Here is a 15,659-nt window from a genome sequence, read left to right as displayed (position 1 = left end):
AAACCTTGTCAAACATAAGCATATATATATATACACTAGTTAAAAGTCTAAAACTGAACCATATTACGACATTTAGAAAAACTCATAACAGAAGGCAAGAAATCATGATATTATTATAGTAGAAAAACACTTAGCATTTAGACAAACCAAAAAGCAAAAGCACTTAGCAGAAACATACATTTAGAAAAACTGAACCATATTAGATACATATTCATTTACAAAGTTAGAATATGACAAAAGCATACCTGCATCCCCAATTCTTTGATAACTCACACTCTTTCTGCAGTTTTTTCTTTATGTTAGGCAAAACAGAGCCATCATATGCTTGTATCTTAGTTCTGTTTGTTGCCCACCTTTCCATAAAATAGCCTCTGATGTCTTCAAACATTGTAACAATTGGCTTTCCCCTGGGTCCAATTATTACACTATTGAAGGTTTCTGACATATTGTTGACTAATACATCACACTTTGAATTGAATGAAAATCTTGATTTCGACCAATGCTTTTGTGGAATCTTCAGCAAATATTTATAAGCTTCTTCACTAACCTTCCTTATTTCTTTCATCTCCCTCTCCCATGCTTGAAAATATGTAGCCTTGGCTGCCTTCCACATTAACTCCTTGAGTTTCTTACCCGGATGCTTTTTTCTAAAATTATTATACAAATGTCTTACACAAAACCTTTGTTCAACATCAGGAAGAAGCGCCTCCATGGCAGGTAAAAGTCCCTTAAACCAAATAATCAATATGTATAATAAGTTATTCATATTATAGTCTATATGCATAATCAACTATGAATATTATAATCAATTAGAAATAATTATGATATTGAAACTAACCTTTTGTTGATCAGATATGAATGTGTACGAATTACATGCTTCTGGACCACCCAAATCGTCAACTAGCAGTTTAAGGAACCAATCCCATGAATCTTTTGTTTCACTTTCAACAACAGCCACAACAATTGGGAGCATTTGGTCATTTGGGTCTCTACCCACAGCAGCAAGTATTTGACCTCCATAATAACCTTTAAGAAAACAACCATCAAGGCCAATAATAGGCCTGCACACTTTGAAACTCTCTTTACAGCCATTAAGACACATGTATAGGCGTTGGAAACTTGGCAGCAAGGGTCTATCCACATAAATTTCCTCATTGTTCTCCCGTCTATCTTCTACCATTGTAGGTTGAATCTGCACCTTGACAGTACTTAGTGGATTAGATCTCATTAGTTCATGAGAGTAATCATACAATCTAAGATATTGTTCTCTAAATGATCCATCAACCAAATCAATTGCAACCCTACGAGCCCTATAAGCTTTCATCTTACTCACTCCAACATTCCACTTTTGATGTGCTTTGTTTGAAATAGATGTCAGTGTAATATTAGGAGTCTCCCTCACTGTTGACTCTAATCTTTTCCCCAGCCAACTTGATTTCATTAATGAGACTTTATAATCCTTGGGACAAGAATGTTTGTCATACAATTTCCTCAATTGCCATGTATCTTCATCGGGAAGTTTAGCACAATAAGCCATCCACTGACACGGGTCCTTGCATACAACCCTCACTCTTATTTTATCATTCTTGATCATCTTCACATCGACCCCATTATGAACAGCATAAGTTGCAATTGCAGCCTTAAATTCCTCTCTGTCTGAGAAAAGTGTACCCAAGACCCACTTGTAGTCGAGCATATTTTTTGGCATGACAAAACCTGAAAACTTCTTTTTAGTACTTTCCTCGTCACTATTCTCTCCCGATTCATCACTAACTAACTCTTCAGACACATACTCATCGTCAGACAACCCTCTATGTGGCATCACAAGCTCTTGCCTTTTCGTTGTACCCCAATTGAAATCATCATCATCAATTAAAATATTTGGCTCTACACTTAGTTCCACGTTTAGATCTTTCTCAACTATGGTCTTCTTAGGTCTCCCTCTTTTCTTACCAGTTGGGGCCTTCTTTTTTTTACTTGAATTTCCTTCATTTTCTGCCCCCTTCCTCTTTTTAGCACCTAACCTTTTCCTTCTTTCCTCATTATCCTCAATAGTTGGTGTTATTTCCCCAAGAACATCAACTTCTGTTTGTACATCACCAAAACCATCATTAATGAGCAGCTCATCATCCGAGTCTCCAAATCCCACATCCAAGGCACTATCATCAGAGTCTCCATCATGCATTTCAGGTTGGGCTTCACTATAGATAATATAGTTGGGCTGTGACACTGAATGTACTAGAAACAAATGCACTTTTCCATTACCCTTGGCCCAATCACTCATTTCATTAGCTCCAGTATCATCTGATAGGCACTTTTTAACACCACCAACCTCATACCACATGCTAATGTTATCCTTGTACCCCAATTTGCCAACATATTCTTCAATATCAAAAAAACACCAATAGTCAGTGTCACAAATCCAATTTGACACTTCACCTTCGTACACATTCTTTGATTGGTCGATAAAATAGCCACCATGATGAATATCAACGGATATTGTAGACATCTGAATAATGACAAAAACATAATCAATGGAAAACTATTAAACATATAGGTAGGGACCACAACAAATCACTACCAAAAAATAGGGACCACATATGCAACATGCATAAATAAATAACCAAAGCAACAGTAGAAACACATAAAAACATACAACATGACATAGATAGTAAACTAATCAAAATGTATTTTTTTTCAGCATGCTTTAGATAGAAACAGAACAAGAAATATAACAGAGTGGTTTGCTACAAAGAACAAGAAATATAGAGAGGGTTTTTAGCATGTTCATGAATCAAAGCAACATTAGAAACACATAATGATTCGGAAAAACAAATAAATTCATTAAATTGCAGATACATACCTTCAAATCGCAGAATCAAAATCAATTAGGGTTTCTAGGTTTTTGATTGCAACTTCAAATCGCAGAACTCTGTGCCGTTTCAAATCGCAGAACTTTTCAAATCGAATAGTAGCATTTTCCTGGTTTTTCGAATCACATCGTCAAGCTTAGTGTTCTAGGTTTTCATCTTCTATTTTCCTTCTTCTCAATCGCGTTTATGTTCTCTGTGTGTGAACGCGTTTCTGAAAATAACAAAGAAAAAGAGAGTAATTATAAAAGGGTAAAAAGGTAATTAGAATAGAGTTTTTTTTAACAGATGGTTAACAGAAGGGTAACGGTGAAACATTTTAAAAAGATAAAGGATGAAAATGGGAAAAAAAAAAGATAGAGGACGAAAACGTTACCTAAAAATAAGTTATAGGACCATTTGTGTAATTTTGCCTTATTATTATTATTATTATTATTATTATTATTATTATTATCATTCAATTAAAAATCCAAAATTTTTAATCTCAAACTCTCAATCTAATCATTATTTAAAGTTAATTGAATTCATAACTCACTATCGAAACGATACTCTTTTTACTACTTCGGTAAACCGTGCACTTGCGGATTTACTACATCAGCTTGGTAGCCCCAAGATGTAAGTGATGTTGCACTGAACTGGGTTAACAAACAACTGGTGCCATATTACTTTATGCATCATTTACTTTCATTTGTTGATTGTTATTTGTGTTATCACGATGTCTTGACATCTTTCTTGACATCACACTTGTCTTGACATCGTGTATAACATCTCTACTACGTACGTGCCAAAATTTCAAAGTTAATCTTAGTAAGATTATCATAGATAAGAATCTTAGTTCTTTGGAAGATTATCATATAACATAAGTTATAGGCGTGGCAACAAAATCCATATCTGCGGGCATCCGTCTGAACCAAACCCAATTTGACGGGTTTTCCCCGGTATGACTGGGTTTGGGTATGAGTTTGGGTTTTTCCCGATTTCAAAACACGGGTATAAGATGGGTAACGAGGATATATTTATCCACCCCAAATTCATACCCAAACCCATCCTAAATGTAGAAAATCAATTTATTACCCCTTTTATATAAGAGTTGTGTAGCCATGAACAACTATTTCTATGAGTAAGGTAAAAGGTAAGTATATGAGAGTAGGGCATGGAGATCGTGAAGGTAAAACTCGTCCCTGCTCAACCCCATTGCCGCACTTATTAAGTTAGTCTTAGTAAGATTCTCATAAATAAGAATCTTAGTTCTTATGAAATTCGTGTAGAACGAAATTTAGTCTAAGTAAGTAGCGTAGTTGTGTTTGGATAAAATTCAATAAATAAGGGTATATAAATACAAAATAAAATAAAATGATACATTGATATTCTTAAGTGACAATTATTTCATTTGATGTTGATATTCGTAAGTGTCAATTATTTTGAGACAAAAAAATTCTTAAAGTGACAATTAAAAAGAGACGAAATAAATAATAAAAATTAAATTAATATATTAAAGATAATTTTGTTGATAAAAGGATAAATGTAGAATAAAATGAAATATTAGTATGATGAAACAATTTTTTATCAAGAACGAAACAATTTGTTTGTTTATTTCTTAATATCACCTAATAATACATAATCTGTGCTTTATAATTTTTTTTTTGTATTATCATATTATTATCACCTTAGTAACAAGGTGAATTACCGAACAATACCACTTTAACAGGTAATTCTTAAATTCAATCATAACCGTTCATTACTTTATAATATATCCAACTGCTACCATTAAATGCTTAAAACAAAAAAAAATTAGCATTACATCTCTCACGGGTGCATGACCTATTCACATCATGCACCGTAGACGGAGCCGAAGTTAAGTATTGTTCGTTACTAAACAGTACTTACAAGCTGCTCAAGACATACTGAAACACAGAAAAACAACCCATAAACATTTAAACAATTTATTCAACAAAGTGATTTTTCAAACAGGTATATAACCTCTTTCCAAAAAAAAAAAAAAAAGTTATATAAACCTACCACAGATAATTAATTTTCTGTTTACATTGTATAACAAAAATACCCTGCATTTTTTTTTTTTTTTTTTTACATTAATGACAATTTCATTAACAAAAGTGTGGCTATAAATTAAATGTTAAAACTGCAGAAATACAAGATGGAGTTTCTTCAATCCATATGCAATCTAAATTCTTAAGAGGATATTTTGCTAAATAATGAGCAGATTGGTTGGCTTCACGCCTGACATGCAAAAATTTAAACTACGAAAACTACCATTAAAACTAATACAATCTTGAATAATTGAGCCAACATAATTGAGAGATTGTTAGTGAACATTCAACGCTAAAACTACATTAGAAGCATCTGATTCTGCCATAAGATTCAGAAAATAAGCGTCTTTTGCAAATTCTAAACCCTCCGTATTTTTTTCATAACATAGATGGTAATTTTTAGGACATCGGATATAAATATAGTAAAAGTGAAATCTACCTAAACACTTCCTTATGAGTCTTCATCAATAAAAGGAATATATTGATTTCATTTATGATTTTAAGATTTTTTAACAAAAATTGGTCTAAAAACACAATCTTCTTAATTACCTTTTCACTTGGGTAGACCATGGACATTGTAAGAGCCTATTATAAATATGTATCGCTTTTGATCGAAAAGCATTCAATTTACATAACCAGATCATATAATAAACATTTCAAGCTGTGATAACCATGGCTACTCTCATTGCTCCTATGAATCATTCTCCTAAGGAAGATGCAGATGTACTTTGGAAGGCAGTCAAAGGTCAGATTCAATTGTTCAAAGTTCCATCTTACAAGTCCATGATAAATTCTCAACGTTTAATTTAATAGTATAATCAATTAAGTATAAAAACGATAATCACTTAAGTTTGTAGAAATGTTTTATCTTTTTTAGTTTTATCATGTTTTTGAGTTTAATTCCGAATGAATATACAAATTTTTTCATATCTTCCCAAGTTTCTACAAACTTAAGTGATTATTCAAAGTTCCCCTTGAATACCGTTAATTTGATAGTGATACTTTGAGTTTCAAATTGGTAATTAAGAGTTACTTTTCCCACTTTTGAAATTGCTAAAACACTTACCGAGCGGTAGCGGTAGTTAACTACCGATGGATGGTTCAATCACTTTTTAAGTCGGCTGAAATCGACTTGAAAAGTGATTATACTGCTGTAAAATGTGCCCAACCGCAGTTAACTGCCGCTGTATACCATTTATAAGATAGGGAAAACAAACCCTAATAGCTTCCTATTTTCTTAAAAATCTGTAATAAAAATCATCTTATAAACCATTGAATATTAATGAAAATAATTGAGAATAATTTTAATGTGTTTGTAGGGTGGGGAACTGATGAGAGTGCTATCATAGCTATAATGGGTCAGAGAAATGCTGTTCAAAGGCAACAAATTAGACAAGCTTATCAGGACATTTATCAAGAGGATCTCATCAAACGCCTTGAATCTGAACTCTCTGGTAACTTTGAGGTATTTCAACCACTGTGCTAACTAACAAGAACACAAACTAATTATATAAAAAATACTAATGTATAAGATATGATGTATTTATACTAATGGGACTTTGAAAAAAAATCAGAAAGCTATGTATAGGTGGATATTGGACCCAGCAGACCGTTATGCTGTGTTGGCTAATGTAGCCATTAAGAGTATTAACAAAGACTACCATGTGATTGTGGAAATTGCATCTGTCCTTCAACCTCAAGAGCTTTTGGCTGTAAGACATGCCTACCACAACAGATACAAGAATTCATTGGAAGAAGATGTTGCTGCACATACCTCTGGCTATCATCGACAGGCAAGTCAGATTGAAATGATTCAGTGACCTATAAAAGTAGGGATAATAGTGTTTTTCACCCCTGTAATATATGTCATTTCCTGCGTGTACTATTTGATGGTTTGAAGATTTGGTGGTTTTTTCTTTTTGGCAGCTTTTGGTTGGATTGGTGAGCTCATTTAGATATGATGGTGTTGAAATCAATCCAATTTTGGCAAAACATGAAGCTGATATTCTTCATGAGGCTGTCAAAAACAAGAAAGGAAACATTGAAGAAGTTATCAGGATCCTTATTACAAGGAGCAAGACTCAACTTAAGGCAACTTTCAACCGTTACCGAGATGATCATGGCTTTTCTATAAGCAAGGTAACAAAGAGAAAAAGTTTTTTTTTTTTTTTCAAAGTTAGGATTTGCAGAATATATCAGAATTCTATTGCAAAGAATTTCACAATACAAAAAATATTTGTCATGTTTTTATCACTGTTGCAAAGATTTTCAGAATGTGCATTTCATTTCATTATAAATAGGTCTAAGTGTACTTTTGCACCCTCAAGTATTACGATTTTCGTCTTCCTTCAAACGAGTGTGACTTTTCTTCATTTCTGTCGTTGCAGAAACTTTTGAATGAAGCATCTGATGACTTCCTTAAGGCTGTGCATGTTGCAATTCGTTGCATTGATGACCACAAGAAGTACTATGAAAAGGTAACATTAACACTAATTTTTCTTTTTCTTGGAAAAGACATTCCATTTTAGATTAAACATATTATAGCATAAGTGATTTTAAATTATACACTATGCAAATGAAATTGTAGCCACATTATGTGACATTGTATTGATAGATTAATTGAATTAATTCAATCCTTATCATGTAGGTTTTGCGTGGTGCGCTGAAAAGGATTGGAACCGATGAGGATGGACTAACCCGTGTGGTGATCACAAGGGCGGAGAAAGACTTGAAGGACATCAAAGAGCTGTATTACAAGAGAAATAGTGTTCACCTTGAGGATACAGTGGCTAAGGAAATTTCTGGAGACTACAAGAAGTTCCTCCTTACTCTTTTGGGGAAAGGACACTAAAGTGCTTGTTATAAGAACATGTCTTAAAATTGCTGTTTTGTTTTAAATAATAAATAATTGATGGTGATGACAATAATACTATTATAATAATTTAGAAATGTGGAATTACTTGTCTTTTCTTTTTGTTGTTATTTCTTATTTGAATGAAGGACGTCAAAAACAATGCTCGATGTAAAATCCAATGAAACTTCATTTGAAGCGATAAGGTTGTTTGGTTTTGCGATGGATCAGTTGTCGAACACACTTTAAAGTACAAGCTACAAATGTACCCGAAAAATGCATAAGATACCATTTTAGCGTATGTCAAATAAAAAAAATTGCATCCGATCGCAATTTAGGTTGTGCCAAAGTTTAACTAAACATATGCTTGAAGTTTCAAAGGAGACTGTGTTTGGTCTCAAGGGACGGTATCAATCCTATTCAACACTATTGTTGAATAGATGTGTGCCTTAGAATCATAAAAGATAATTTTTTGTTTGATCGACAAATATCTCTTTATTTCATAAATGAAACAACAAAACATTTTATTCGATTACATCTTTTATAATTTCTCTTTTGTGACAACAATAACAACACAAGGTGAAGCATAAAGCAGTAACATCAATCAATACAAATTTCAATTGATAAACAATACATGAGACGTAAAGTTTAAACTCAAATTTCATCTTTCAAAACATTACCAAAGGTTTGTTCTTTTATTAATTTCATTAATTAGCCTCCTCTGGCAATCAAGGTTAGCAAGAAATCCTTGTAGTTCCCTTTAGCAGTCTCTTCAATTTTCTGAGGTAAAGAAACTCCATATAAGTTATTATACTCAGCCTTTATCTCCTTCATATCAATGTCAGCTCTAGTAACAATCACACGAGTAAGTGATTTCTTGATATTCTTATTCACATCATTTTTCAATGCTGCATCCAAAACCTATGTACAAAAAATAAAAACATGCATTATATACATATATATAGTTATGTTATTATACAACAAAAAGAGAAGAAAGGAAAATAGAAGCAACCACTTAAGAGGTTGAATTTTGAATTTGTAACTTTATCTTACCTTGCTAAAATATACTTGTGGAGTACAAAGGCATTGCACAGTCTCTTTAAACCTTAAGTCATTAAGATCCTAGCAAAAGGTAAAAAAAAAAATTAATCAGAAATAGAATCCTATAAGTTATATGTTTGGATTAACTATTGAATTAAACATTTGTAGTTTATAGCATAGGCGCTTATCATAATGTAATGCTTATGCATAATTTATTAAGATCCTAAGTCCTAATAAGTGTTTATGCAAGTCGATAAACTCAAATAAATCAATCCAAATGGACTTTATAATGTTTAGTACAACATAAGATCTAAAACTTAAGGTAGTAAGTAATAACATGAGGATTATACTATAGAATTTCTTATGACATTATGATGTATATATGCATTAGTGTTTATTTATTTATAATACCTCTTCAAGATTCTTCCCAGAAATCTCTTTATAGTGCTTGTAAACTGCTTGAAGATGTAGCTTGCTTCTTGTTGCCAATATCCTTATTACTTCATCATCCTCAACAATTGGCTTGTTTTGAGCATTCTTAATGGCATTGGAAAGTGTTTTAGCCTCTGATTTTGCAGTGTCATCTTTAACCTTTGTTCCTTCATATCTATAGGCACTCACAAGTGCAACCAAGAGCTGTTTTGCAAAAGCAATAGGTGTTATTAGTTTTATATATTTCAAATAACAAATAAGGGGGGAGATCATATCCATATAAATAATACTAATTCACCTAAAAAAGCTTTGAAATCTAACATTCATAATTTATTTTGTCCAATTCAATATTTACATATCATTGTCTAAGTTTGGACATTTTCTATATACACTTAGTGGTAGGGTTATCAAAATGAGTCCAACCTAATATGACAGCCTCTATTTTAGCATGGATTGAGCTGTAATAGAACAAGCTAAAAATCAAGATAATTTCTTTTAGGCACCAACATTTCTCAAAACACTGATTTGTCCAGATTGTTACATGAAAAAAAAAAAATGCATGGTGCTTTTTACACATATGAATTATGTAATCCGGACAAATCAAGAGTTTTGAGAAATGCGGGGTGGGACAGAAAACACCAAAAATCAATTTATAGTCTAGTCCGATTAGCCTAAAAATTAATGTGGGTCGGGCAGTTCCGTTTGCTTCGAGCTGGCCAAGTTTTAAATTTTTTTTTATGAAATTTCATTTTCTTTTGTAAATTTCAAAGAAAAAAATGAAGCGGTTTTAATATCAACACAACTGCAATTGAAGCCGCAAAATCAAAAACTATAGCGTGACCACGACGATAATTTAAAACCATGAGATTAGATAGATTAAAAGAAAAACATAAAACTTTATTAGCTCTATATAGGACAACTTGATGTATATACCTTTCTATCATTGCCATGGATGTGAGATGCAACATCTTCTTCAATGGAATGGTCAAAGAGGGAATGGTATGCCTTCCTAGCTCCCAATAGTTCCTCTGAAGATCTTGTGCATGCAATCTCAATCAGTACACCATATGAAATTGAGCCTTTCTTTAGGGCCTCTTTTGCTAAACGGGCATCTCTTTCCCAAGGGTGCATGCTCCAAAGCACCACTGCATTCTGATATATTTTACATAGAAAAGTCAACACACAAGGGACCACACAACAAAATATATTTTTCCAACTTGTGATTGGTTTATTCTATTATAGTTGAATTTTCTTTTTAATTATAAGGTTTAAATAACTAAATGATCCTTTAAATATACCAACATTTGATTTTAGTCCCCCTAACATATTTTTTAGGCTTTTGGTCCTCCAAAATTTTTCATATATGAAATTAGACCCTACTTTTTAGTCAACTCATGTCTAACCTTCATATTTTTTTATTGAAATTGTTCAGAAATGTGTAGAAAATTATGACAATATTTTCCAAAAAACAAATTAGATTTTTTTAACAAAACATGAATTAAATATGAATTTTTATGTTTTTGGTGTTAAAAAATTCATAAAAAATCTTAACACCAAAAACATAAAAATTCATATTTAATTCATGTTTTGTTAAAAAATTCTATTTTTTTTTTGGAGAGATTGTCATAATATTCTACCCATTTCTGGTAAATTTCAATAAAAAATATGAAGGTTAGGCATGAGTTGACTAAAAAATATGGACTAATTTCATAGATGAAAATTTTTAGGGAACTAAAAACCTAAGAAATATTTTAGGAGGACTAAAATCAAATGTTGATATATTTAGGGGGACCACTTACTTATTAAACCCTAATTATATTTTTATCTAATTGTCTTCTAAGTAAGATCATGAAGTCACAAGTATTAATTATGTTTTTTTTTTAAAGATGTATTAATTATGTTAACAAGTAACAATAATAGCTTTATTCAAAAAAAAAAAAGTAACAATAATAGCTAAAAACATTTTTTTAGGGAATAATAGTTAAAAACATATGTCATACGACAATCAATTATAGTGTAAAACTTATAAAAAGTTTTTGTGAAATTTGCTTTTGCATATGCATTTAATCTTTTTAATCAGATTTTATCATAATACTACTTTATTTCATTAGTTTTATAATAATTTCAACAAATCTCAGATCTAATTAAATGACTGTTTAAAAAAATTTAAAATATCATATATCCTTTTTTCTACCAAAAAACATATCCTTTTTATTTTGTAAAATTCATAATATATTCTTTTTGTTTTGTTTTTTTTTTTTTTTGAAGAATTCTTTTTGTTTGGTAAAAGTCATAGTATATTCTTAGCTTGCATCCTTCATCTATATAATCAAAATAAAATTTACCATTTTCAAATAAAAAAAACCTTCAACATTTCTATTAAAAAAAAAAAAACATCATCATCTGTCCATGAAAATCAATCTCTCAATTTTCAAAAATAGAACAAATTGAATTGAAAAATGTTACCTTAAAACGCACAAACTCATGTTTGAGAAGACGAACACAATGATCATTCCACCTTTGAAATTGGCGTTCATGATCTTCAATGAAGAAATGTGATGTCTTCTTCCTATAAGTTTCTCTCTCCAAAGGATCCCATTTTCCCAATACTGCTATCAATGATTTCTCATCCACCCCATGTCCTGAAAATTACATCATTAATTCATCAAATACCATCAATTGGGCATGAATACTAAAATCAATATTGAAAATAATAATATGTAGTAATAATTTAATATGGTACAAGTTGAGAAATAGAGAACCTGAGAAAGCTTGAGTTATAGCTTCTAACTCTTGATTGAATGCCATATTCTGGGAAAGTTTTTGATAGAGTTGAGACAATATTGTAGCAATTAAATATGATGAGTAAGGGACAGTTATATGTTCTATTCAGTGAAAGGTTTCTTCATTTTATAGGGCCCAACAAGGCTAATTTTGTCATTTTAAATGTAATAATGAAAATGATCAAATGAAGTTTACGACTTTTGACCAATCAAGTATGAACCGGTTAAATATAAAATAAAAAACTCAAATTAATTGTGATGGTTATATTATTAAGGTAACAGCAAAATATTTAAGGTGAAAATTATAACCTAGATGTATACTTCAATAATAAAGGCTGCTTAAATATGATGTATGAGAGAGAGAGAGAGAGAGAGAGAGAGAGAGAGAGAGAGAGAGAGAGAGAGAGAATTCATTAGTTATTTTATCATATAAGTTATGCATTGTCTTTGCAGTTGCAGCCATGCCCCTCATTTCTGTGTATTTACAACTGATGCCTAGGGTTGTTTCAATTTCTAATATGACCGCATAAAAAAAGTATGTTATTCCCTCAAAAAATAAAGCAATGTTTTTTAATAGGGAACTGCCAAACAAGCTAACTTTAGCTTATTACTTTTCGTGATCTTTTTGCTTTATATTTTTTTCCCTGTTTCTTCTTAAAAAAGATTCACTAATGTTATAAAATCTATAAATTAAGGTTGTTCCAGCTTTGAATCAATAAAAAGATGTTGTTCCAGCCTCATCATTATTCTGCATTCCTTTTCAAAAAAAATGAAATTAAGGAAACTAATTCATGTTCCTTTCTTGCTAGTAAAAATATGACAATAATTTAACAATCACCTAACATAAGTATAAAATTTGACAATAATAATTTATCATGACAATTGACAATAATTTCGGTTAGGATAAAGTAGATGGGAACAACTTTTATAAATGAATATAAGGAGATAGGAACATTGACAGGTGCGGGCGTTACTTATTCAATGCGTATGTGAAACATATGCTTTTCATTTTCAAATATGTAAACTAAGTGTCTTTGGCACGTTAGGATCACCTTTATTTTTTATTTTTGAAGCGAGGATCACTTTTTTTTTTTTGTCAGGTAGTCTAATGGCTGGAACTCATACATTTTTAATGTGGAGTGTCAGAGTTCGAACCCCGACCCCTGCATATAATATGCATTTGTCCCTACCAACTGAGTTAAGCTTACAGGGACAGTCATGATCACTTTTTATATAAAATACAATATAATGTAGTAATTCATAAATGATGGTTAAATACTTTGTATTTAACACAAAGGTGATATGCCCTTAAACAAAACCATGATAACGCAATCTCTACTTTATTCTGGCGACGATTTGGTACATCGGTTTAAGAGCTCTGAAGTGGCGGAGACTGTTTGACGACGGTGGAAAAAACCTGCAAAATAGAAAATTGCTTCGATGTGTAAAATGTGATCGTGCCTAGGGCGTGGCGTGGAGCCACACTTATATTGGCATGTCGGGAGCTTAGGAACGTTGAGTGGAGGAATGTCCAACATTTAATGTGTGTAGATTTGAAGCGACTCCTCTTTTGGGAATTTCCAGAGGCGTGTCCCACAAACTCGTGGACTATGGCAATGCGCTCGGGTGCACTCGAGTATGGTAACATATTTTAGGCACGATCTAAGGCATTGAGCCACACCTTTCTATCTTTCCATGATCTAAATCCCTTGATTTGTTTATCTCCCATGATGGCAATATAAAGCGGAAATTCGCAAACTTGAAAGTTTTCGAAATCCTTCACCAAGTGCTTGTCTCTTCATGACCTCCATTCATATACCTATCTTTGTTGCTTTCCAATTCATGGGGACGTTCTGCACTATTTGTGCTTTCATGATTTGATCAATTGTACTTCGGCCAAAAATATACCTCCTTCTGTTGTTTTGTTTTTGTTTAGTGAGTTGCGTAAAGAATTTAGGTCATCTCAGGGGTGTGGTTTTATCCATATCTATTTAGGGAATATGTTCCGCCTTTGTCAATTAGTTAACTTTTGATTCAAATTTAGGAGTCATGGACACGACTCATGGTGTGATTGGAGGTTCGCCCCCTAATGACTTAATTTGGCAAGTACACCAAATCGTTTCCAAGTAATAAAGTGGTAAGTAAAATCTTTCCTACATGGATTTTTGTTTCGACGATGCAGTTAGTTAAACCTATTAAAATCAGTAAAATGGAGGGAGTTTGCAAGTTTGATTTAATTGCGCAAATCAGTTGGATGGGATGCAAAAAATAAAACGGGTATGAGTCAAAGTTTTAGCATGGATTAGGATTCTTTGAATCCCCTCTACCTCTTTGTAGGAATTAATGAAAATACAATTACCAGTTATGAATTGATAGTTCTTATTCAAACGGTTAGTTCGGTGGGATCTAGCATCCTTCCCGATGCCATGTTGCTCATCAATCACCTTAAAGGTCATACTTGCAATACGAGGGTACATGATCGTCAATTCTCTACAGTTTCATACACGTTCTAATAGTTATTAAAGCGAAGAATTAGACTCTCACAGGTAATTTAAACGTAGGATAGTTGAAATTTTCATCTAAAGAAACCACTTTACGTACGAATATTAGAATTTCACCACATACCCAAACAAACCCTAATTGATTAAAGAAATAAGAATAACCCTAATTAATTAGAGATAGAAGAATAAAGTTCATATATAACGATTTTGATGTAAGTTGGATCCCAATCCTCACCTAATTTAAGGTCAATCACATTGGCTAGGTATGTCACAATCCCTAGTGTATGAAAGCATTACATTGTTTGATACATATAAAAAATTAAATAGATCTCAAATCATCATTGAATAAAAGACGTTCATTATTAAAACCTAACAAATAAATAGAGGTTCATCTTAAACCCTAATCAAAAGGTGTTTTGTTACTCATGGTAACAAAAGACACAATTCAAAAGAAATAAATAATACTCTAAGAACAAAGGTTGAGGAGAGAGAATCTTCTTGATGCTCCTAGCGCTTGCCTTCCTCTTGAACCGTTAAGTTTTGAATGAATATTTTTGAGTGGAATGAGTTATATTTATATGCATATTTTCTGCTGGGTTTGGGTTGAAAATCTGGGCTTTTTCCAAACCCACAGAGAAAAATACAATAAAATGTTATATTTTCCTGGAACAGCATGTGCGACGTGTATGGGGCTAGGCATGTAGCAGCTGACAAAGAGAAAAAAAGCTATATGTCCCACACATCTGAGGCGCATGATCTCAACCTTCAATGTTGTTTTTGCTTTTTTGTTTCATCGAGTATTTTCCTTCTCTAAATTGGTCTTGGGACTTGAGGCAAAATTTTCTCAACTTGTAATTTTTTTCAAAACCTTCTTAAACATTGCCAACCTTCATTTCATGTCTTCCAAAACTACCATGAGGTGCCTTGTTTTTCCGAATTACATGATTTTTAAATAAAAGACTCAACACCTATGAAATTGTCTAGAAACATACTTACATCACTCAATTGAAAATATTACAATATATCCCTTAAAACCATGAACATCATCTATCAAACCCCTCTTTATTGACTCAAATGACTGATAAAATAACTAAAAAATATGTTGAAAATATTGTAACATGACTTATTCTCAT

General features: G+C 32.1%; 2 protein-coding genes across 2 annotated transcripts; one reads left to right on the top strand and one right to left on the bottom strand.

Annotated features, from left to right (window-relative positions):
- Nucleotides 1-5,526: 5,526 nt before the first annotated feature.
- LOC11445241 (annexin-like protein RJ4) lies at nucleotides 5,527-7,867 on the top strand. The gene is made up of 6 exons (XM_003627728.3): nucleotides 5,527-5,663; nucleotides 6,238-6,383; nucleotides 6,493-6,711; nucleotides 6,845-7,057; nucleotides 7,306-7,395; nucleotides 7,566-7,867. Exons 1-6 carry the CDS (start codon nucleotides 5,591-5,593, stop codon nucleotides 7,767-7,769), a joined length of 945 nt encoding a protein of 314 aa, XP_003627776.1. The 5' UTR covers nucleotides 5,527-5,590; the 3' UTR covers nucleotides 7,770-7,867.
- A 400-nt stretch (nucleotides 7,868-8,267) lies between these two features.
- On the bottom strand, nucleotides 8,268-12,165 carry LOC11443966 (annexin D4). Its single transcript, XM_013589628.3, has 6 exons — nucleotides 12,005-12,165; nucleotides 11,709-11,884; nucleotides 10,176-10,394; nucleotides 9,222-9,446; nucleotides 8,823-8,891; nucleotides 8,268-8,690 (listed from the first exon to the last, which is right to left on the bottom strand). The coding sequence occupies exons 1-6, from the start codon at nucleotides 12,048-12,050 to the stop codon at nucleotides 8,481-8,483; spliced, it is 945 nt and encodes a 314-aa protein (XP_013445082.1). The 5' UTR covers nucleotides 12,051-12,165; the 3' UTR covers nucleotides 8,268-8,480.
- Nucleotides 12,166-15,659: the final 3,494 nt, after the last annotated feature.

This window comes from Medicago truncatula, chromosome 8 (assembly GCF_003473485.1).
Source record: "Medicago truncatula cultivar Jemalong A17 chromosome 8, MtrunA17r5.0-ANR, whole genome shotgun sequence".
NCBI lineage: Eukaryota > Viridiplantae > Streptophyta > Magnoliopsida > Fabales > Fabaceae > Medicago > Medicago truncatula.
The sequence above is the reverse complement of the archived record's forward strand: the minus strand, read 5'-3'. Positions and strand labels throughout refer to the sequence as shown.

Coding starts and splice junctions, on each gene's coding strand:
- LOC11443966 (XM_013589628.3), bottom strand. CDS start 12,050: ATGGCATTCAATCAAGAGTTAGAAGCTATAACTCAAGCTTTCTCAG. Junction 11,885..12,004: donor TATAACTCAAGCTTTCTCAG/GTTCTCTATTTC, acceptor TGTAATTTTCAG/GACATGGGGTGGATGAGAAA. Junction 10,395..11,708: donor ATGAGTTTGTGCGTTTTAAG/GTAACATTTTTC, acceptor AAAATATATCAG/AATGCAGTGGTGCTTTGGAG.
- LOC11445241 (XM_003627728.3), top strand. CDS start 5,591: ATGGCTACTCTCATTGCTCCTATGAATCATTCTCCTAAGGAAGATGCA. Junction 6,384..6,492: donor AACTCTCTGGTAACTTTGAG/GTATTTCAACCA, acceptor AAAAAAAATCAG/AAAGCTATGTATAGGTGGAT. Junction 7,396..7,565: donor ACAAGAAGTACTATGAAAAG/GTAACATTAACA, acceptor CTTATCATGTAG/GTTTTGCGTGGTGCGCTGAA.